Source organism: Oxyura jamaicensis, chromosome 1 (genome assembly GCF_011077185.1).
Source record: "Oxyura jamaicensis isolate SHBP4307 breed ruddy duck chromosome 1, BPBGC_Ojam_1.0, whole genome shotgun sequence".
NCBI classification, from domain to species: domain Eukaryota; kingdom Metazoa; phylum Chordata; class Aves; order Anseriformes; family Anatidae; genus Oxyura; species Oxyura jamaicensis.
In genome coordinates this window covers 173,453,660-173,475,487 of record NC_048893.1, presented here as the reverse complement: position 1 = coordinate 173,475,487, position 21,828 = coordinate 173,453,660, and the positions used below count along the sequence as shown (strand labels likewise).

The 21,828-nt window shown below is 36.6% G+C and overlaps 1 protein-coding gene and 1 long non-coding RNA gene across 6 annotated transcripts in view; one reads left to right on the top strand and one right to left on the bottom strand.

Moving 5' to 3' along the window:
* The window catches only part of AKAP11 (A-kinase anchoring protein 11), a 39,575-nt gene that overhangs the window by 4,834 nt on the left and 12,913 nt on the right, over positions 1–21,828 (bottom strand). For 2 of the 5 annotated variants that reach the window (XM_035322196.1, XM_035322203.1), the window contains exons 4-11: positions 20,204–20,251; positions 18,698–18,832; positions 17,562–17,826; positions 12,444–17,100; positions 9,916–10,071; positions 5,353–5,466; positions 4,566–4,612; positions 3,206–3,366 (exon numbers count right to left, since the gene is read on the bottom strand). In XM_035322196.1, coding sequence (XP_035178087.1) covers positions 3,206–3,366; positions 4,566–4,612; positions 5,353–5,466; positions 9,916–10,071; positions 12,444–17,100; positions 17,562–17,826; positions 18,698–18,832; positions 20,204–20,251 — 5,583 coding nt within the window. The remainder of the gene's footprint in view (positions 1–3,205; positions 3,367–4,565; positions 4,613–5,352; positions 5,467–9,915; positions 10,072–12,443; positions 17,101–17,561; positions 17,827–18,697; positions 18,833–20,203; positions 20,252–21,828) is intronic. The other 3 variants (XM_035322222.1, XM_035322212.1, XM_035322230.1) reach the window with 3 other exon arrangements.
* On the top strand, positions 224–12,143 carry LOC118164602. Its single transcript, XR_004749562.1, has 3 exons — positions 224–233; positions 653–654; positions 12,027–12,143. It is a non-coding gene; the product is annotated as an uncharacterized LOC118164602 (long non-coding RNA).

The window sequence follows — 21,828 nt, the reverse complement described above, 5'->3', positions numbered from 1 at the left end:
GTACTAATAAATACCTCATTTATTATTACAATCCTCAAAGAACAGAGGGACCTTTCTAAAGGACCTTCTTCTTAAAAGTTACAAGCGTCCTTTCAGAAAGTTTTCACTATTTGAATTTATAAGCTCACAATTTTTTTAAATACACTTTAATTTCAAAAACTAATCAAGTAATGTTGTATGCATCCTACTCTTTCCTATAACAAATTATTCAGAGACAGTGCTCTGAGAATTCAGTACTTTCCTTCAAACCCTATGAAACAGTGAAAGATGCTGAGCCTGACTGACAGTAACGGGCGGTATTCTGGGGTTTGGCAATTCAGCCTAGACATAAACAAGTCTGTACAGTGTTACACATTACAACTGGGAAATGGGACAGAATAAAAGCCAGGTAATCTTTCTCTGCCCCAAAAAGGAAAATCAGTTTTGAAGTTAATTTTAACATAACTGCACTTAGAGAAGTAAAACTTAATACTTAAAACCAAGTGAATCAATTATTTAAAAAAACAAAACAAAACAAAACATTTTCAGGATTGCAGTATTACCTGCCTGAAGATCCTATGGTGTTTTTTTTTTTTTTTTAAGGTGTTAATTCAGTATCACCTTATTACTCATGTCAGGTAGCAAAACATTACTTTTTCTTTTTTTTTTTAAGGAGTATACACACAGCAGATGGTTATTTTCCAGAGTGCTCTTTTCAGCATATTCTCGTATTAGGGTAGCTAGAATGGTTTCCATATATACAGCAAGCTACTAGTAGTAGCTTTCCTATGTGTTTTTTGACATTAGTTCAAATAGTGACTTGGCAGATTACAAAGTTACAGTACTAACAGTTTGCAGAAGAATTAGAAATAATTCTAAGCCAAACATGCCAACCTCTAGAAAAGGAGCATAGGAGATATATTTCAACTTGCCAAAAATATTTCCCAAATTTCTGGGTTCTTTTAAATAAGAATAGAAAAGTTGGGCAGATTAGAACCTCATGAAGATCAGCAAGGAGAAATGCAGAGCCCTGCAGCTGGGGAGGAACAACCCAGGTACCAGGACAGGCTGGGAGCCACCCAGCTGGAAAGCAGCTCTGCAGCAAAGGACCTGGGTGGGGGTCCCTGGTGGACACCAAGTTCAGCGTGAGCCAGCAATGAGCCCTTGCTATAAAGAAGGCTGATGGCATCCTGGGCTGAGTTAGGCAAACTATTGCCAGCAGGTCCAGAGAGGTGAACATTCCCCTCTGTTCACCACTGGTGAGGAGGGCCCCCCTGCAAGTTCCAGCACACCCACTATGATAAAGATAGGGACATTCTGTAAGAAGTTTAACAGCCTCCAAGATGAACAAAGGGCTGGAGTATCTCTTCTGTGAGGACAGGCTGAGGGAGTTGGGACCATTCAGCCTGGAGAAGACAGGACTGCAAGACTAGGGGTGATCTATAAATTCCTGAAGGGAGGGTGCCACCTCCAGGCTCTTTCCAGTGGTGCCCAGTGGCAGGACAAGTAGCAACAGGCACAAACTGGCACACAGCAGGTTCCCTCTGAACATCAGGAAGCATTTCTGTGCTGTGCAGGTGACAGAGCACTGGCACAGGTTGCCCAGAGAGGTTGTAGAGCCTCCCTCCTTGGAGATCTTCAAAAGCCACCTCGATGTGGTCCTGGGCACCCTGTTCTGGGTGACCCTGCTTGAGCAGAGGGGAAGTTGGACCAGATGGCCTCCAGAAGTCCCTGCCAACCTCAGCCCTGCTGTGCTTCTGTGACTTAGCGCTCCCAGGATCACACGCATGTACCACACCGTTACATAACACAAGAGAATACCTAACACTAAAGAAAAAATAATAATAATAATCCTGGACTTTCTACAGCTAGATATGGAGAAGCCAGTCTTAGGAAAATTCAGCCCAGGTGTGATCTGGACTGACCTTTAGATACCTTTCACACTCTTAACACAAGTCTACAGTAACTAAGCACCATTGGTGCAGACATTCACCTAAGTTTGGGAGACTTCAGTATTCTGTAATATTGACCTCTACTTCCCTCACACTCCATTTCTCCTGAAACACTGATCTGAGTTTCGGTCAGCACCAAGTTGAAGACAGGATCAAGCTTCTGAGCTCAGTGCAAGCTTTAGCTTCCTTAGATACTGATACACATTTGTTTGTTTTTGCCTAGGTATTCATTATTAAATACATACTAATGGAATCATTAAATTTTAACTTAACTTTTAACTTTTCCACACTTTTAACTTGGGTTAACTTTTCCACACATTACCAGGTCACAAAATAATAGTTGGTAAGTTATCATTCCTATCAACTTCATGCAGGTGTTGTCTCTAATGCTGTTTAGTTAGCCTTTCAGTAGCTGGGCAAAGTTGAATTCCTTGGTAGAGGATTAAAAAACAGGTTATATGTAGTAAGTGCTGGATTATCATGCACAGTTGGATGTGTTATCACATGAAGGAATAAATTTCATGATTCACAGCAATACAAAGTTTCTATCATGCTTGTGATGGACATATTCTCAGGTCAGTATGTATGCCAAAATTTTGGCCTTTCCCTATGAGATGCAAATTCCTGAAGCTTCTCTAATTCTTTTACCTTCAGCTTTCTCTTTGGTCGCATAAAATCCAATCTCTAAAACCAAAACAAAGGCACCTAAAATGAAACAGTCTTGTTGAGCCTTCTTAATAGCTTTGATTGCAGCTGCTTCCAGAATAAAAACATACATAATACTTAATTAGAATCTGAATTTCATTCTGGTAAGAAAATGTGCATTTGCTGGCATAAAACCTGAGACAGCACATCAGAACATAACATTACAAATCTATTTGCATAAGCAAATTCTCAGAAATGAGAAGTTTCAAATTAGAAGTTTCAATTTATAGTCAATTAAACACAAAGTTTAAAAAATGCTTGAAAAAGTACATTTTTCACTGAACAAAAATGCTCTAATTGTACCTTCCTCAGAGTAAGCCAAGGAAAATAACTTGTGAAACAAGATAACTCAGCTTTGATTAATGCTGTTTTGTTTATGGTACGTGCACAGACTAAACGGCCTGTTCCACTTTGACCTATCAGGATTTAAATAATGATTTTTCTCACCAGCATATACCTCATTGTTTTTGATTGGAAAAGCTCAGTGGCTGATGTAGCAAATAAAAATTAAATCCTAGTTTCACCACCTCCCACCTCTCCTCCAGTGTCCACCAAACCAAAGTACTTACAAGGACAAATTCTCCAGTAGCAGTGTCATGAAAGTGAAGATCGGACACGTCTGTTTCAGAAGCTGCCAGCCACTGGAGTGCTGCTCTGAGCTGGGGGTCCACTAGATTTGGTTCCAGATCAATATTTACTATGGCTAAAGTCTTTTTTACTTGCTCCAAACCTAACATTAAAAACAAAGTCATTAAATCTACAGGTTCAAATTGTTTCAAAAAGTCCCTGTAGTTCATTGTTTAGACTATTATCTTAAACATGTTAAGTTAGTACAGGCAGACAGTACATAGGGCAAAGTTAAACAACCGAATACAAACGTAAGAGTATTAAAAGGAATCTAAGCTTTAATGCATGTTCCAAATGACAAGGAATTGAATTTAATACAGCTTTTCAAACTGAACAGTAATAGTCTCACATCCTTCAGTTATTTCAGTTTTCCAGCTGCTGTTTTTGCTCTGCATTCATCTAATAAATTTTCTAGTTTGTATTTCACAACTCCTTCCTGTATAAAGCTAATCAGATTGCCTGAGTTTTTCCAAAATATAGTGCTGTTCTAACTATTCCAACCAAGTTCCTATAGTTGAAGTACATACGGTATTCACTCCTAACCAGGGAAGTTAAGCAAAGTAACTGTCAAAGTAAGTGTTTTTTGGGTGAATAACAGAATATTTGTCTAGGAGTCTTGAAACTATTTCATCCCCAGACTATACCAAAACCAATGAAAACCTCTGTAATAATTGACTTTAGCATCAGCCTCATACTGAGAAACCAAAACACAGAAGGCACTGTGTATTCACTTGCGTTAACAACCTTTTGCACTTCACTCAGACTGGAACCAGTGTAAAGTTCTCTAAGAACAAAGAAGCTGTAACAGGAGTCCGGACAGGCCCTATTTTGTATGTCAATAAGAAAAGGATTCAATATATTTGCTAGAATGCCAAGTTTTTTGCATTGTTTCCCATAAACACTCTTCAAAGCTTAATATAGTCAGTTTGAATGACTTTTTAAATGTCTCAGTCATGGATGCATTGCCACCACTCCTTATCATATATTTCACAAAGAAGATTTGCTCTGCGAATAAATTTACACTTTCAAGAAACCGATCAATGTTCACTACCATACATTAAATACATGTTAGCTGAAAATTAGAGACTAGCATTCCTCAAAGGCGGAATTAACAACTGCATTAACAAGTGTTTGTAGAGCTTTAGTCTACGAATATATTCTAACGCTTGACTGACATGTGATACGATCTATATGGATAATAGGGTTGTAATTTTGTTTTAAATATTACAAAAGCAAAGAATAAACAAAAATAACTGATGTCAAATGCACAGGACAAGAACAGCATGCTGGAATTGCCATTACCTTCTACAGCATCCTTGGTGTCTTCATCTTTATCATCTGTTCCATCACTGTATTTTTAAAATATAACAAAAATATTAATATATGCACAATAAATATAGTTAATCTTAAGACCGTAATGAAGGTTAAAGAGTAAGGGACAGAAAGATCATAGAAGAATTAAGAAATGACGATGAAAAGAAGCTTTGCTTCTCACACCATTTCATGTTGGAAATAGATTTGTCATCGAGTTCATGAGATTTGCTCTTAAGAGGAAGAGAGGAAGGGAGAAACATGAGAAGAGACCTTTTAGAATGAGATGAAAACTTGTTGATTTTAATTAGGTAGGACAGTTTAGTTTTGCTTCATATGCAATAAAGTTGAGCCATCTTATATCACAGGTATGAACAGCTGTAGGTTATTCAAAGCTGCTCCATGGTAAGTGTTCTACAAAAATCATTCACCAAGCAATTTTGAAAGTTTCCACAAGGTAAAGGAAAAACAGAAATCCTGTAGGAAGCAAGCTCTAGTTTGCATGAAAAAGTAAAAATTTGTAAAACCGCAAGCAAAAACATGCATAAATGGGACCTTTCATTTTGCAAGCAGAACACATTCATCAGTTTTGCACAGCAACATTTAACCATTCAGTATGGATTAATTAATGAAAAAAATCATATAGTGATTAAGTGAGAGGAGAGTGAATAATGTATAAGCATTAAAAAATGTGCTATACTCTGATTTTCCAAAAATGATGATTACATGCATTAATTATGAGGAACCCATCTGGTTTATGTTTCTCAACTCAACCAACCTGTCTGATGTTGGAAAGGATAAATTCTCCTCATACATATCTCCTTCTAAACCAAGACTGCTCCAGCTACTGCTGTTACCATTACTGCCAGGAGAAGAAGAGAACACAGCTGAACTAGAAAAGAACAATAGCTCAAACTAGAATTTTGCTTTCCTCAGAGCTGTTTTGACAAGACATTTAACGAAGAGCACTGAAACTTCCTAAACATGTTTGCTGGAACTTCAGAGCAGCAATCTGCATACCAATGCAAAACTGGTAAGTTTCTGTACACAGGTGAAAGTATTAATTTTGTACTCATTAATTTTCTAGATCAGTGCTAACAGTAATTCTGTCCTCAGGCCTAAGCACACTGTCATTTATACAAGCTCAAAAAATTCAGTTCTATTACACACAGGAATATAAATTACAAATATAATATTTGTTTAAAGGCTAGCTAAAAGTTCCTAATGTATTATATATTGTGAAGAAAACTGCACAAATTAAATCCTTCTATCTCATTCCAAAAGCCCAGCAGTGCTCTCCAACAGCTGGATGAGAAGGATTTCTTAGAACAAATCAAAAATATATACATTTTTAAACGGATTTTGAATATTGGTCTTTAAGCTTAACTTTTATTTTCATTTTATAAATCAATAAAACTAGGACTAAAAAGATTAATTCACTCACAGTTCACAAGCATACTGCATTTTTTCCATGACTACATTCAAGGCAATACAAAGTACTGAAAAAACTGAGGCTGTCTTTACACTGCTATGTTCTAGACAATACAGTTAACAATTTGCTAGCCCTGTGCTCATGTACAAGATTGTGTTACTCATAGGATTAAATCTCCTGCTTCCCAATTTCATACCTCCCCCTAACCATGTCTAGAAGTCTTCCAAGGGTATGATTGAGACAACCAGCATGCTGTGAAAAGTATGTATTGTCTACCATAGATGGTATGACCAGCCACATTGCAATTCCAGGCAACTGCTGTAGGAGATGCTTTCTCCAGCTCCATTTTGTGTACCTGCTAAAACTCTTTCTTCCCACTCATTCCACTCACAGCAAATAATCAAATTTAAAACAAGAAATGGTGGAAAGGAACATTTCAAGAGCCAGATACTAATCTCTTTCAAGAAGCCGTCAGTAATAGCATCACTTCTCAGTTTCCTTTGCTTCCCTGTGTGCCTGTTTAGATACTAATTTCCTCATAGTAACAGCAGGTTAGCAAGCTTGGAATACGAACACACCCTAACTGAGGGAAAAAAAAAAAAAAAAAAAAAAAAAAAAGAAAATTGAAGAGCAGAAGCTTCCAAATAAACCAAATTGGTCCTAGAACTGCAAGCCAACCTATTAAAATGCACAATTAAAAAAAAAAAAAAAGGCACTAAAGGCAGTTACCAAGACTCTGCAATTACCAGTTTGATTTGCATGGAAAATGCAAATCTGGTCTTAAGAACATTTTTCAAGCTACTGTATTAAGAGTACCACAGTAAAAATTAATATTGATTTTGTTTCTGAATTACATATATAGAAAAGAGATTTAACACAATCCATTGGTATCAATGCTTTGCACTCTGGCTCTTTCTTTGAAGGTTTTAGCTGCTTAGCGTAAGTGGAAATAAAAGCTGTCCCAGTTCTCAGACTGAAGGAAAAAGTATTTGCAACCTAACAGAATGACCTTAGGCACAGTACTATTCTGATTAGATACATGAATTTATTTTACAGAGGTCAAACTTGGTCTGAAATTACATTCTATTTAACCAGGAGATTAGGGTCATATGGTTATGTATGGCAACATATGAAGGTTGTGTTGTTGTTGTTTTTTTTTTTTTGTGTTTTTTTTTTTTTTTGGTGATGTGACCTTTAGTTCAGCATCTTATAACAAAGTAAGTCTTGAAAATAAGATTTGCAATGACAGAACAAGCAATAAACAGAAAAAGGCATTATAATGCTTCTATAATGCTTCATGCTGCTCTTCAAAATGAACCAGCATAAGAATTACCAGAAAGAAAAGCTTTCAGTTATATATATATATGTATATATATACACACACACCCTATATACAGGATCATATATACTCAGTTTCATCTGCTTCAAGATTCTGTATTATGTGCATACAGCCAAAGGCTAAAGACGTCTACTCTGAAGTATAACCTCATCTGGATGCTCTGATTCATCCTCTGGAAGAGCCTATGCCTATACCTATATGTTAACTGAACAATAGTCTTGAGCTTTTTTCTATTTCTAACCTTAAGCTGCCAACATTAGAAACGCAAAGCAGATAATGCAAACTTTCCTTCTTGTTTCCATTCAAATAAAGCTTCTTTCCAGGCTGTCTTGCTCCCTTGCTTACAGTTAGCTTAATCCTCTGTGAGGTGCAGGAGCACCACTTTTATATTGACCCGAGACCCAGAGAGCACGGACCCTGCCAACAGAGCTACTACAAAAAATGTAGTAAAAAAGCAAGTTAAATTGAACTGGACTGCTGCAGATTGTACTGGGTTGTTTTCTGAGAAGTCTGAGCCTGTCTTCCACAAATTTCAAACTACTATTAATGGAATTTATGGGTTTATTATGAGGATAACTTCCAAAATGTTAGCTAAAGAAGTTTCAAGTACCAGTATCCAGAATACTGAAAATGGCCTGGAATATATTGGGGGAAAGGACAGGTCCCCTGCACAACTTCGTTCCTGTTCACTATGCTACCTAATTGTAACATACCAGCACTACAAACAAATCAGTCTAATGCTACCTAGTACCTCAAGGATGGCACAAGATCGAGGACAGTTTCTTAGATACAAGAAAATAATTTGCATTAAGAAATGTTTCCTTTGCCAAGAGAGCAAAGCTAACTGAAGTAATTTAAAAATTTCAAATTGACATGGGCTACATATAATCAGTACAATATTTTTAAATAGATGGCTCTGACCACATACACAAAAAGAAAATGCACTTTCAACTGCATGATGGATGGCAATGTTATTTTCCTGTTTAATAAAAAAGTTTTTTTAAAAAAAGTAAAACCAGTAAATCTTCATCACTGCCACAGAATTCCTTATTTCCTGAGAAGATTATCAAGATATCACTGTTCCACAAATTGTATTCCTAGTGAAGCTTGTTTTGTTACACAAGGTCTTCCCCTCCGTGTCTTTTTGCTCAGGGCAATAACCCCAGATCCTCTCATTTCCACCTGCTAAAACCTAGTGACACAAATACACGCATGCTATTAACAATCCACAGCAGATTAAAAAAAAAAATAAAAAATGTGCATGCCAGTTTCTTCTGCCAACACCTTGCTATCCAGATTACGTCCCTTCACTTCTTCAAGTTAAATGCCAGAACAGGTCATTGTCCTCCTAATGAACAGATATTCTTTAAAGTTGTAGAAATAAAATTCTTTTAATTTAAAGATGTTTTTGGAATGATAATAAAGACACGATGGGTACTAGAGGTCCAGAGTATTTTTTTTGCACTTTTTTCCCCACAGCCTTATTTAATCCATATTTATTCTAACAGCCAATACACTAGATCTTTTTTTCCTTATAGTCCAAATTCTATCACGTAAGTCAAATTTTCACTCATTCAACAGATAATGCATTATTAAAATAACTTTAAGGAAATGTATTCTTTCATAAAAGTCTTTAGTTGTATGAGTGGTAAGCTTTAGTATTGGTTCGATTAAAATATTTGGTTAAGCAAAACAAAAATACTACAAACATTCGAGTAGTATCATTTTGGTACCAAATATTCATTTTTTAAAAAAAAAAAGGAAAACCCCTCCCCCATTTCTGTTGTTCTTCAAGAGAAGTTCTGGACGTTCTATATAAGTGATATAACCCTCATGGCAAAACTAAACTTCCTCATTCCTCATGCCTTGCCTACGCAAAAGCTAGGGACACGACTCACTATAGTTTCCTCTGGGAACAGAGATGCCGCAGTTTTTTCCAAGTTCTTGTTTTAATTTAGCTGACTACCAATCAGCCAGGGAAGTGCAGAAGAAGCTCTTGTAGAAAAAGTTACTATCTCAAACAGGTAAGTTCCAACACTATGCACCTGTAAGTTCCTGGTTAGTAACACATCAATGCACAAGCAACATCAGTTACAACAGCTTAAGAAGTAAACCCCTAAAAATAGCTGTTTAAAATCCTCATGCAAACTACGAGCACATTTCTTCTTTTCAAAAATAGATGAATTTACATAAAGCACATTATTTTTTAATTTCAGACCACAATAAACAACACTACTTTCAAGTTGTACTTTATATGTGGTGACTGTTTTTGAAATACCCGCATCTTTTGCTAATACTTAAGCTACACACAGTGTTATTTGATGCAACTCCCTGACACAAGACAAAATGCATAGTCTACATACTTTACACTCCATATAGTATTAACATTCATGAACAAGAAAAGAAACATTTTGTAAGAAAACACACATTCAAACATATTAGAGTCATTTTTAACATAAAAGTCATTACTGAAGACAAAATAATATCTTTTCCTTCATCCCCCTGGAGAAAACCTCCTGACACTATGTTACAAGATAACTGTTTAAATGCACAAATATATTTATAGTTACCTGTCACTGAGATGAAGAAAACTGCTGCTCTCATCAAGATGTTCATCTTCAAAACTTAGATTGGACCAACTGCCAGTGCTATCATCACCGATACTTAGGCTCATCTGCTGGCTAACGATAGATTCAACAGAGTGAAATCCTTCCCTTCCAGCAGAGCTAAACAAAAATTTAAGACAAAAACATCACTACATTTCATGCCAATCCATGTTAATTCATTTACGGAAATGTAACACTATTTCAAAGATACTAAATTCCAAAAAGAATGAAAATAAAAGTGTGTAATGGTATCCATTAATTTGTACCCAGTTCTCAAAATACGAAATGAAACAATTAAATGAAACAAACTTCAACAGGCTAAGATCAGGGATCGCTATTTGTAACTCCTTTACTAGAAGGCAGAAGGAAGAATGGAACACATAATTATCTTATTCTGAAGATTATTTGCTATAAAGCACTGAATAGTTTTACCATTTAGGCGTTTCAGTCTTACAGACTGCAGATCAAGGTACGCTTTCCAAGCAGAAGAATTAACATTTTTGGAATTGCTTGCCATAGCACTGTTCGATTCTTTCCCCTCCTTGCTTTCATTGCTACCAGCAAGGTGGTCTGCTACCGTGGGCAAAATGCTTAAGAACACAATGGTGTTTAACAGGTTAGAATTGTTTCATTTCTGAAGATGGGTCTTTCAATAGGTGAAGATTTGCCCTCCTGTTTCAAGCACGTGCAACAACACATGATTTTTTCCTTCCTCAGGAAATAAATGTACATTTTTAACCCCCCCCAAAAAATCAAGCAGGTGTGTTCAGTAAAGATAGCCATTATAAGACCCAGCCAGGCAACTTTAGAGAAGTCTGAACTCCTTAGAAAGAAGTTATAATATGAAAACATACAGTTATGAGCTAATCTACATGGGTAAACCGTGGTTATCTAGATAGAGATGAAGTGGTAGAAAGCTCAAGAAAAATGACCATCCTCCTACCACCACAGTCAGCAGTCACTGTAACATCCACAACTTAAAAAAGCTAGCCCTAATCACATCACTGTCAATGCTTCACTCCAGTGAAGATGAATTTTTGCATGCAAAGATATAGCTCAGAATAGCTATATAGCTGTTTGAATCACAGCCCATCTGGGCAACACAAAAGGTTCAAGAAACATCACTGGATGCTGCTGTAAGAAGCATTTGCAAATTTTGTCATGTCAGAACCTTAACACCTCCTTGCCACAGATATAACAAACAATACTTACTCAAACTCTGCACTTTAAATGCTCTTGTCATATTCTAACTAAACTTTTCAAGTAGTATTTTTAAGAAGTGATTCAAAACCCAAGTACCATCTCTGATACTGTATTAGAAAAAACGTATTACTACTTTCTTTTGGTTACACACTGACTAAAGTTCCAACTTCCCCATATGCAGCACCACACTATACAGTTTATTACCATTTCTAAACTACTGGAATTTCTAACTAAATGCTTTCACTAAAAAAAAAATCATAAAAATTAAAACAGTTTGTTTTCTGCAAAAGCTCTGTCTATCACTACTCCCAAATAACAAAAACTTCCATTGCTGTTTACAGGCAGAAACTTAGTACAAGTTTCATATCAAACCTTGAATTTAGATCCACTGCAGTCTTTAGCCACTGAACATATATGGGTCTATTTTATTATTCATCATGATGCCCCTCTAGAAACTAAAATAAAATTAATCCTTTGCCACTGCGAGGAACTCTGTGCCTCCCACCCCCTACAAAGTAGGAAAATAAGTGTTACAATGAACTGGAATAAGCAACAAGGTAAAAATGGCTCCTGGACCCAAAAGGTAGATTTCCAGTCATTCTGATCCTCAAAGTTTAAGAAACAGTTGCTGTTTGCCCTGAAGTTACTGTGGAAATGGTAAATTTGCCTTCACTAAGTATATAAAAATCTGAAAATCGGTTTCTTGTCTACTGTATTACTGTCTTATAAGCGTTTTAAGAAGTGTTTTTTTTTTCTTCCCATAATAGGGATTCTATTTTAACAGTCATAAGCAAAGCAAACCCTTTGTACTATAAAGCAATGTCCAGTTTGGACAATACCAAAAGTTGGTCCTACTGCTAACCCAAAATAAGTTACTTTTATTTTTCTGTACAGAAGATGAAATACAGATAGGGAACAAACTTGGATTTGGTCATGGCTCTTACAGTAACAAAACCGGTAAGGTTTTCTATTCTCTACCGCAAGTAAAAAACAAACAAACAAACAAACAAACAAAAAAAACAGCATTTCAAGTTGGAATATTAAGTTCCAATGATTAGTTAGCTAATGGAACATATGCATGCTGATATACACAAAAACCTTGGTTTCAAGCTCCCACAGGTGGAAAAGACTTTTCTACCTATGAATCATTTATGTATCACCGTAAGAATAAAAAGAAAGTACTCTGAACATAAAATTTGTACTTAAGATTTTTTTTTGTTCTAGAAATACATTGTATTAACAATCCTTTTTTTCTGGTACAGAATGCAACAAGAAAAAATTATTATTACCTTATGTTAACTGCCTGACCAATATTAGTCATAGCTGAGGTCATTATTTCAGTTGTAAGGCTTTCAGCAAAACTGACTCCATCTTGTCCAATACCGCTGTCAGCTGTCACGCTTGTGTAACTCAGCTCTCCCTCTGCTTTCTCAACAGCCGCAGGAGCCACCTTGTCAGAAAACACTGTCTTCTGTTCTGCATCAACGTGAATTTTTGGAATATCAAGATGAAAGACTCTTGGTTTTTGGCAGACACCACCCAATCTCGAATGAAGAAAATGCCTCACTGGAAAGGAGGAACTTTGCGCAGGTAAGTGATGAGATGCACTTTCAGTACAGCACTGATGTTCCTTCATACTGCAGCATCTACACACAGTTCCAGAGAAAGGAGACAGTTTGTCCGTATATGAAAGCCTATCCCTACTTTTTCTGTTTTCAGCCACCTGGAGAACAGCAGATTCTAAACTCATTTCTAGAGTATCATCTGCTACTTTCCTAGCATATTGTTCTATAGCTTGAATTATGCCTTCACTGTAGCCATTTTCATTTAAACTGCCCGTACTATGATACAGTTTATGACTGTGGGAGAAAGGAAGAAGCGTTCTAGAAACTCTTGTTTTAATAAGATCTCCTGTGACTTCCTCAAGTTCAGTCTTTTCATATAGACAGGAATCTGTCAGAGATTTTGGTAAACATGCTCCTGATATTTTCAATTTCTTCCTGACATCGCTAGTTATGTTGCAAGCAAGAGATTCTGAAAAGTGTAACAATCCAGTGCAATCTGTTTTCTGCGTGCTGATACTCCTTTCGTAAGTTTGCTCCTCACAGTGATGAATGCTGCTTTTCACTTGCTGTGCTGCATCTTTATTCGCTGTTTTGATCAGCTCCAGTTTACCATTTACCTGTGCATTTTGCCCAGGAAACGTCATTCTGTTGCATCTCAACTTCGTTTTCCTAGCAGCTTGCCGTAGGCCTGACTTGATGGACCTGTAAGCAAGTCTGCTAGCATACTGATCCATCAACAGTTCAGGGTTACCACCTTCTCTTTTCAAAATACGAATAATATGATCTGCATATTCATCCGTCACACTTTCACAGCTTGGGTACTTGGAAGTCAAACCCATCGTGCCTGAACCTTGTGGTAAAGAAAGTACAGAGGAATCTCTCTCACCAAGACACTGGTCCCGTGCCGGACCACACCACTCCTTTGAAATAGAATCTTTATCATCTTTTCTCACATAAAGGCAATCCACTTGACAGTTAACCCGCTTCAGTCTCAGCAGTTTACAATGCCTTGATTTCACCATTTTCTTGGCTTCACTGATTACTTTTCCTGCCATATCACCTGCATAATTCCATAAAGAGCTGCATGTTTCTTCTGGGGTATTTATAAATGCTGGATATCCACATATTTTGTTTTGTGTACTTAACTGAACCTGTCTATCAGCTTCTCTTTCATTTGTTTTATCATCTAAATGGGAAGCAGCCATTTCAGTTGCCACTGAAATTATCTGACTTGCTAAGTTATCTGCATACTGAATAGTTTTTTCTGAACATTCCTCATTCTCAGCGACCTTTTCAGAATGATCTTCATCTTCACTACTTTCTACTTCTTCAGAAAGTGACCGCATGAGTTTCAGCATAAATTCCTCCTTTTCCAAAGAGCTGTGTTCAGTTTCAGACAAACCTGCAACAGATGGATTGTATGGTGTAGAAGGTGGTGTCGCAGGTGCAAATTCCTTTGCTAATTCTCCCTTGAGTTTCTTTGATAGTTTTCTTAGGTTTCTTTCTGAACTACCTTGACATGGTACTAAAGGAGTTGGTGGGGGCGTATCAGGCATTACACTGGTATTTCCATCTTTGATACTAGACTTGTCAGCCATCTGCAAAGCATCTTCACTGCCAAAGATCACTGAAGAAAAGCTATTTGCATGCGGAAAGCAATCAGCTTGCCTGTAAGTCAAAGGTCCTGCTGGTGGTTTTTGAATATCGTGATTTTTTGAGGGCTTGTTTAAGTGTGTCATTGAGCAGCTTCCTGCATCAGTGAAGTCCTCTAGAACATGCCTAGCAAAAGTCACGGTGGAACAAGGCGGTGGCGATTTTGAATACCTGTGTCCTTTTTGTTCCTGCCAACAATCTTTAGATTCTGAAACACACTGAACTGAATTAGCTGGAGTAAGAAGAAATTTAGAGGGATTATTCAAAGGCATCTGCTGTTGTTCAACAACTATAGAAGCATTACTTGGTTTCTCAGCATCTTGCTTCTTTATCACACATTGTTCTTTTCTACTAGTATCTGCATAAGTCTGTGGGCCCACGTTACACGAAAAATTCTCACTAGTGTTGCATAACACAGTTTTACTTTCATCCACAGATTGTTTTATGATATATTTGGCCAAATGATCTGCAAACATATTCTTGGGGACATCTTCACCAGTACATTGCACATACGTTTTTTTATCTACTATTTTTCTTGACAAAAACTCCCTGTACTCTTCTACTGCTTTTGTTACCCGAGATGAGGTTATGGCTTCATAAGCCTCATTTACTATCATATCTACCATAGTTCCAGAGAAACTATTAATGCTTTTTGACTCACTTGTGAATTCTGAATTACTGCTTATTCCAGACACATCACTTGCTTGTTTGGTATCATTTTGGTTACGTAAGAGTGATGGATTATTTTCAGTACTTTGATTCTGATCTGAAGTTAGGTATATATTTCTGAAGGAAGAGACTTCCTCCTCTCTCTTTCTGCTTGTGAAAAATGGGTGAGAGCAGTCTTTGTACACTTTCATATTGTTATCAGAATTCAGAGCAGTGCTTACTTTTGCTTTATAAGCATCAGAGGAAAACTCATGTTGACAAAGAGCTCTTCCAGCTAAGGGCACAGGTATTGAACTTACAACACCGGAGGTACAAAACAGCGCTTGTTGTACTGTATATTCTTTATTGGAATCTTGGGCTGTATTCAGTGCTACCCTGTCATTAAAATCAGGCAAAAATGTGGAAGTCCGTGTTGACTCTAACATACTCTCTGCACTCACATATTTAATGTTGTCCATGGAAACACTAATGGCTGCTTGTGTCGTGAAGGTCACATCAACCTGGGATAGCTCAATAAAAGCCTCCTGAATGACAGATTCAGACAGATCTCTGGCATAGGATCTTACCACCTTGTCTTCATAATCAAATGAAGAAGGCTGTGCAACTGTAGGTGTCGAGGGGTATGAAAACTGGCATACTTCCATGATTCCTTCAAACACAAGTTCTTCAGCAAGGTCTGCGGCAAACCGTGCAACGGTATTGGTAAATATTTGCTTCTTCACATGCCGCAGTTCTTTCAAAGCACCAGTTATAGCTTCGCTCACCAAAAGGTTTGCTAGCCCATTAATAGCACGCTCCTTCAGGGAGATTGCTCTACGTCTTCCAATCTCATAGAAAGCCATTTGAAAGACCGAAGAAGTCAACCTAGCAGCCAAGTGACAAAGTGCATTGGTGCATGAAGAAACACCTTTTTGCAGGTCCTTAAAAGCACTGCCAAAACTTTTTTCAACTAACTCAGCCGCAAATTTTTGAATGCTATCTCGAATTATTGATGATTTATACTTAGATTTTGCTTGTTTATCTGGCTCCTTGCTAGTTTTAATTTTGAGATCTGTAGCTTGACCTTCTTCTTTCATAGCAATCCTGTTGCATTTGGAATCATTTCCTGCACATATTTGTTCTGATGAAGGGTCAGAATGAAAAACAGAACCCAATATTTCAAATGAAACACTATCAGCATATTCTGAGTAAGTATTATAAAGTGCATCAGGGTGGTTTTGACCTGCCTCATCTCCACCAAGATTCATACGACATAAGCATTCAGAAGAACCACAGCTCCCTAGCGGACTGAAAGCCGATGATCTAATAGGACTGAACAAGCCTCCATTCTCTTCCCCTGATGTTTTAACTGGGCGAGGGGAATCTGGGACATCAAAAACACTACTATATGGCGATTCTGGTTTGCGAGGAGTTGGTTTCTTTACATTGGCTGGAAGAGTAGGACGATCAAATTTGAATTTCTGAGGATTCATTGTAATGCTTGTAGAACACAGTTGTTCGTGGACAGTCCTCCTTTTCTGGGAGGGATTCCCTAGGATGGGATCCCTAATAGCTTTACCAGACTTTTCCAGGGTCTGTTCTAGTTCATCAAACTGATCAAAACTATCAAAAAATTCACTAACTTCTGAGTCTGAATCCTCTATACCATCTTTCACTACTGGAATTTTTGGCAGCTGGAGCTTTGCCTTCAAACTTTTCTGATATCCTTCTTCATCTAAGAAGATAATGGGACTTGGGCTGGAGCAATCTGACTCAGAGGATTCAGCTGGAGAAGAGGAAAACAATGTTTTACATAAGAAATTAACACCTTGATCAGAAGGATTATATGGCTTATAGAAACTCCTTTGTATCCAAGGATCAGAAATTGAGGTTGTAACTGAATTTTTTACTGAAGACAGTTCCTTAAGTCCCAAAATATCAATCAAAGCAGAAGATCTTGCAGATGACTTTCGACGTACAGAACCCACAGAGATCTTTGAGTCAACAGCTTCTAAACATTGAGCAGGGATGGTCTGTGAAGCAGCATCTCGATGGTTTCGAGAACTAAAGCTGCACGTACCTGAAAAGGAAAAAACAACTGCTTCAAAAAAAAGAATTTATACAGAAAAGCAGAACACTTTGGACAGATTTTGATAGCAATGGCTGGACTTACTACTGTTCTGATACACTAATTCATCTTTCACAATTAAAGCAATATCTTTTTCCAAATCCTATTATGCTAACAACTGAAATTCAGTTTTTTTTTGTTTTGTTTTTTTTTTTAGCATGAGGTAGAACAAGATACTATTTTATCTGCATGTGACATGGAGGTTAGAATTTCTGGTTTATGATTTGGTTTATGAAACCGTTGTGAAAAGAACAGCCTCAAAAATTCAGTTTATAGTTGTATAATACCCCTTTACAAAGTCCAGATGTAAAAAAAACTATTTTTTACATTACTTTCTCATAACATCCTGACAGCCTAAATTTCAATTCACAATTCCTACAATTCCTACAAGTCAACAGCATGCAAGAACTTACCAACACTTTGCATCTTTGAAGGTTCATCTTCATCTAACTGCTCAAAAGCAGTGACAAAATCATCCTCAATTGAAGAGACTGACTGATTAGTATCATCATCTTCTGTACGGGATGTCTCTGTTCGATGTTTTTGCAATGACTTTTTTTCAGTTGCGTATCTTACACCTGTGGTATACTTGCTCAGCAAGGTAAACACATAATCTGCTTTGATCCTTGGGAATGAAGGAGACAGTCGCATCACACAAAGCACTTCAGGAAGTTGATTCTTGAAAAAGAGCAACAAGAAAACCAATGTAACAATCTTTGAATAATTTAAACTCTCAGGAATAACAACGGATTCCCTCAACACATTTTATGAACAGTAAACAATTTACAAGTATTTTAAAGATAAGAAAATAAATGTGTAAAGTGAAAGTTAAAATCATTTAGCATTTTAATGACCTCTGCATTCTGAGTAAGTCATTGCAATAAGACAAAAGAGACCATAATATAACCCTGATAATATGCAGCCATGAATCTATTTAAAGAACACGTGTTAAAAAAATCCATAAAGACAGAATTTCAAAGCATGTTTGTGCTGAACATTATCTCAGTCTATAGATTGTTTCAATATATTAAAAAAAAACTTATATGCAACATGATTTAATTTACCATGCAAAGCAACATTGCTTAAAGTTGCTTTATCAGCGTGTGACTGGAGAAGAAAACCCACTGAGTTTTATGAAGACCTGACACTCTCATAATTTCTTGGCATTTGTGTTTCAAGGAGGAAAGTCTGCAGAAGATGGAAGTTATATCAGAGCAGAGCAGAGATGGGCAGTTTGACAAGTTTCATCTTCTTTCCAAATTGGCAGTAAAAGGGACTATAATCGAGCAAAAGGACTGGATGCATCAGCACTGTAGATATTTTGATTTAATAATACAGGTACTTAACTGTACTTGAAAACAAGTTTATTTTGAGATTTTTTAACATTCATTTTAAACAAAAACCACAGAAATATAACATTAACACTACTGAAGCCCAAAAATATACGCTAAACAAGGTATGATATTATTAAACTCTTTTAAGAGGCCAAACAATGCCTCTTTAAAGCAATATAATTCTGTACTTCAGACATGCAAAACAAAATATTTACCCAGTGTTTTGTGTCACAAGGTTTCACCAAGGTCTTCTTTACATCTTTTAGAAAAACAACCTCATTTTCTTTTAGTTTGCACAACTGAAGCGATTTCAGAACATCTGGAAGCTCTGCAGAAACAGCTGCCAACTCCTGATTTTAATATATGAAAACATTGAGAACACAAAGTGAAAAAAAAACGAGTGAAAAATAATGAAGAGGTTTTGATCTCATATCCCTCCCAAATATTAACAGCTGCTACTTTTGGTAAAGCTTCTCTTTTATCCGCTGTTTATTACCCTATTCTCCACTTACTCTCCTGAGCTCTGCTATAAAACTCTTTGCCATGAATAATTCAATCCACAAATCTTTAACATGCTCTTCTACCCAAAGAAGAATTTCCACTGTTTCTCATGAGACAGAAAAGGCTTAAACGTCACAAAGACGAATCTTGGAAGCACCAAAAAGCAACTGCACATTGTACAAAGTACTCAGATACATACAAAAGACTGATCTCAGCTAATAACAGTTCTCAGTGGATCTCTACATGCTCTTAGCATGCTTTATTGGAACGGTGCTATAGCCCCCTATTATAGGAAAAGGAACGTTGGCTTTTTCTTTTTCATCATTATCTCAGATAACTGTATATTTATTGAAAATACAGAACAGGCCTGTGGAAGATTTTTTTTTTTTTTTAAGCAATCTCAACACTATGCATCTATATTGTATGAAGCAAGTCTTCATAAACCTACTCAGCCTAATTTTTGTATAAACGTCATCTAACTCTATATAATCAAATAGCTCTCACCCATACTTGGGAGAATATTTAGCAGGACTATAATTTTATTAATTAGCAACACAGGTACAATTCTGAACACAAATGGATTCATCGTTTCTATTGTTTAATAGACATTTTAAACATCAGCAAACCATTACAGCAATCCCTAATGAGATCTAGACAAAGTGTGGAGTAGCACTACAAACACGTTATGGTGTTAAACTGACGTGTAAATTGCACGAGAGAAATAAATCCTTAACCTCTTAAAATGGTATGACAACCCCACTAATTGGCTACTCTTCCCTCTTTTCCTCATCTAACTCTCCAGAAATAATAGCAACTTCACGACTAGCAGTCAAGAACTTCTAGCTTTGCATACTGCGACTGCACTATATTAATAAGTACAAATATTAAGAAGGTCACGTGCAAAAATATTGATATATACAGTTTTTAACAAAACAAAACAAAAAAAAGACATACAATTTAAGTATGCCATTTCAGACCATTCCAATACAAAGACTGCTTCAGGCTGTATTTAAAATACATATAGAAACTCTAATGATGACATTAAAATAATTATATTCAACCTCTCAACAATGTTTAAAACCGTTATGCTTTTAAATGCTGAATGTAAACATATTTCATTTCTCAAAAATCAAAACTTCTCTGTCCAACAAACTGTGTACTACTTAGAAGAAATCAGTGCTGAAGAACATTGTTTTCCAATCCAGATAGACATACCATACCTGCAAATGTGCAGTACCCATCTCTTCAGCAAAACCTATAAATGTGATCTGTAGAATAAACACATGAACAGTATTATATATATATATATATTCTATATACATCTATATATTCTCTATATATCTATATATATAGAAACAGAAAAGAACTTTGTAGATTTCCTGTAGAAATTTAAAAGTTTAGCAGATTTTATCATAAAGCTTCATTCACCACCACAAAAAACATGTTTGGGTAGCATAACTTGCCTGAACAGTAGTGCTGAGTCTTACACATAAACAGTAACACTATACCATTTGGCTTGTAAATATCAGATCACATACAGCATATAAAGGGCACATACAACATATAAAACCCACTACATAAAAAATTTTCTAGTGGCCTATTGGCTGGTATAAATTTATCAACACATACATGTCCCATTCAGTCTGTTAAAATAAACATGATTTTGCAAAGACCAGCGCTTTAAGCTGGACATGTATAAACCAGTTGCAATCTGAAATCTGTCCATGCTAACAAACTACAACACATTTGGATATACTGAAGAGAGTACAGTGCTAACACCTAGACTATTTACCATGTAAACCAATTACCCTCAGGCCAAAAGACAGCAGATGTGTTTTAATCCATTTGTTTGCATGCAATATCGAAGTAGATGAACCCCTAAAGTAAAAGGATTAAAATATTCAACCTCAAAAAAAAGTTCTTGTCAGACTCAAGAACCTGGTGTATGTCAGAAATGTCAACTGTACCTCTGGTTTTTGGGCTTGTAGATGGGGTGATATTTTACTGCATTCTTCTTCTATTCTGCCTACAGGCATCTTGTATCATGCAACACTAACAGATCAAAGGCAGCAAATATTTTGTATTACCCTCACTCTTCAGTGTCAGCTCATGATCTATGTTACATCCACCTATTCAAACTTTGTTTGCAATGTCAGATTTCCTCAGTTCTCATTTAGTATTTCCCTAATGACTCATCAGTAGGTTAACTGCATACTGCTAAAAAAATCTAAAGCACTTATTTTCAAAACAAGGTTGTAATAACTGTTACACAAAGATTAAATGCTTCCACTGATGTTTGCAGTTAAATGTGATATGGCTTGGATTCAATTATTTTAGAGCACTATGCAATAGAATGAATTTTTCATGTTCAAGTCACAGCTCACATAGAATAACTGAATGGTTTGGATTGGAAGGGACCATAAAGATCATCTAATTCCAACCCCCTGCCATGGGCAGGGACACCTCCCACCAGACCAGGTTGCTCAAAGCCCCATCCAGCCTGTTCTTGAACATCTCCAGGGATGGGGCATCCACAGCTTCTCACATTAAATTTGTAACACCTACTCCCTGTTTATATAAAGTAGTCAAACGGTTCTCACGTCTAAAGTCAGCAAAGACCACCTCTATGCTTATCATCACTAATCGGTTCAGCAACTTGCTTGTGCATATATTGAAACTATGAAAGAACTAGAAAAAGAAATGGATGAAGAACAATTGTTTTGCAGTGTATTTGAGTTTCGAGTAAGTGGTACGTTTTGTCACACGTTGAAATGATAAGCCTCCTTTCATACTGAAATCATACTAAAATATTAAAAATTTTGACTTGTTTATTTCAGGTGGTGTC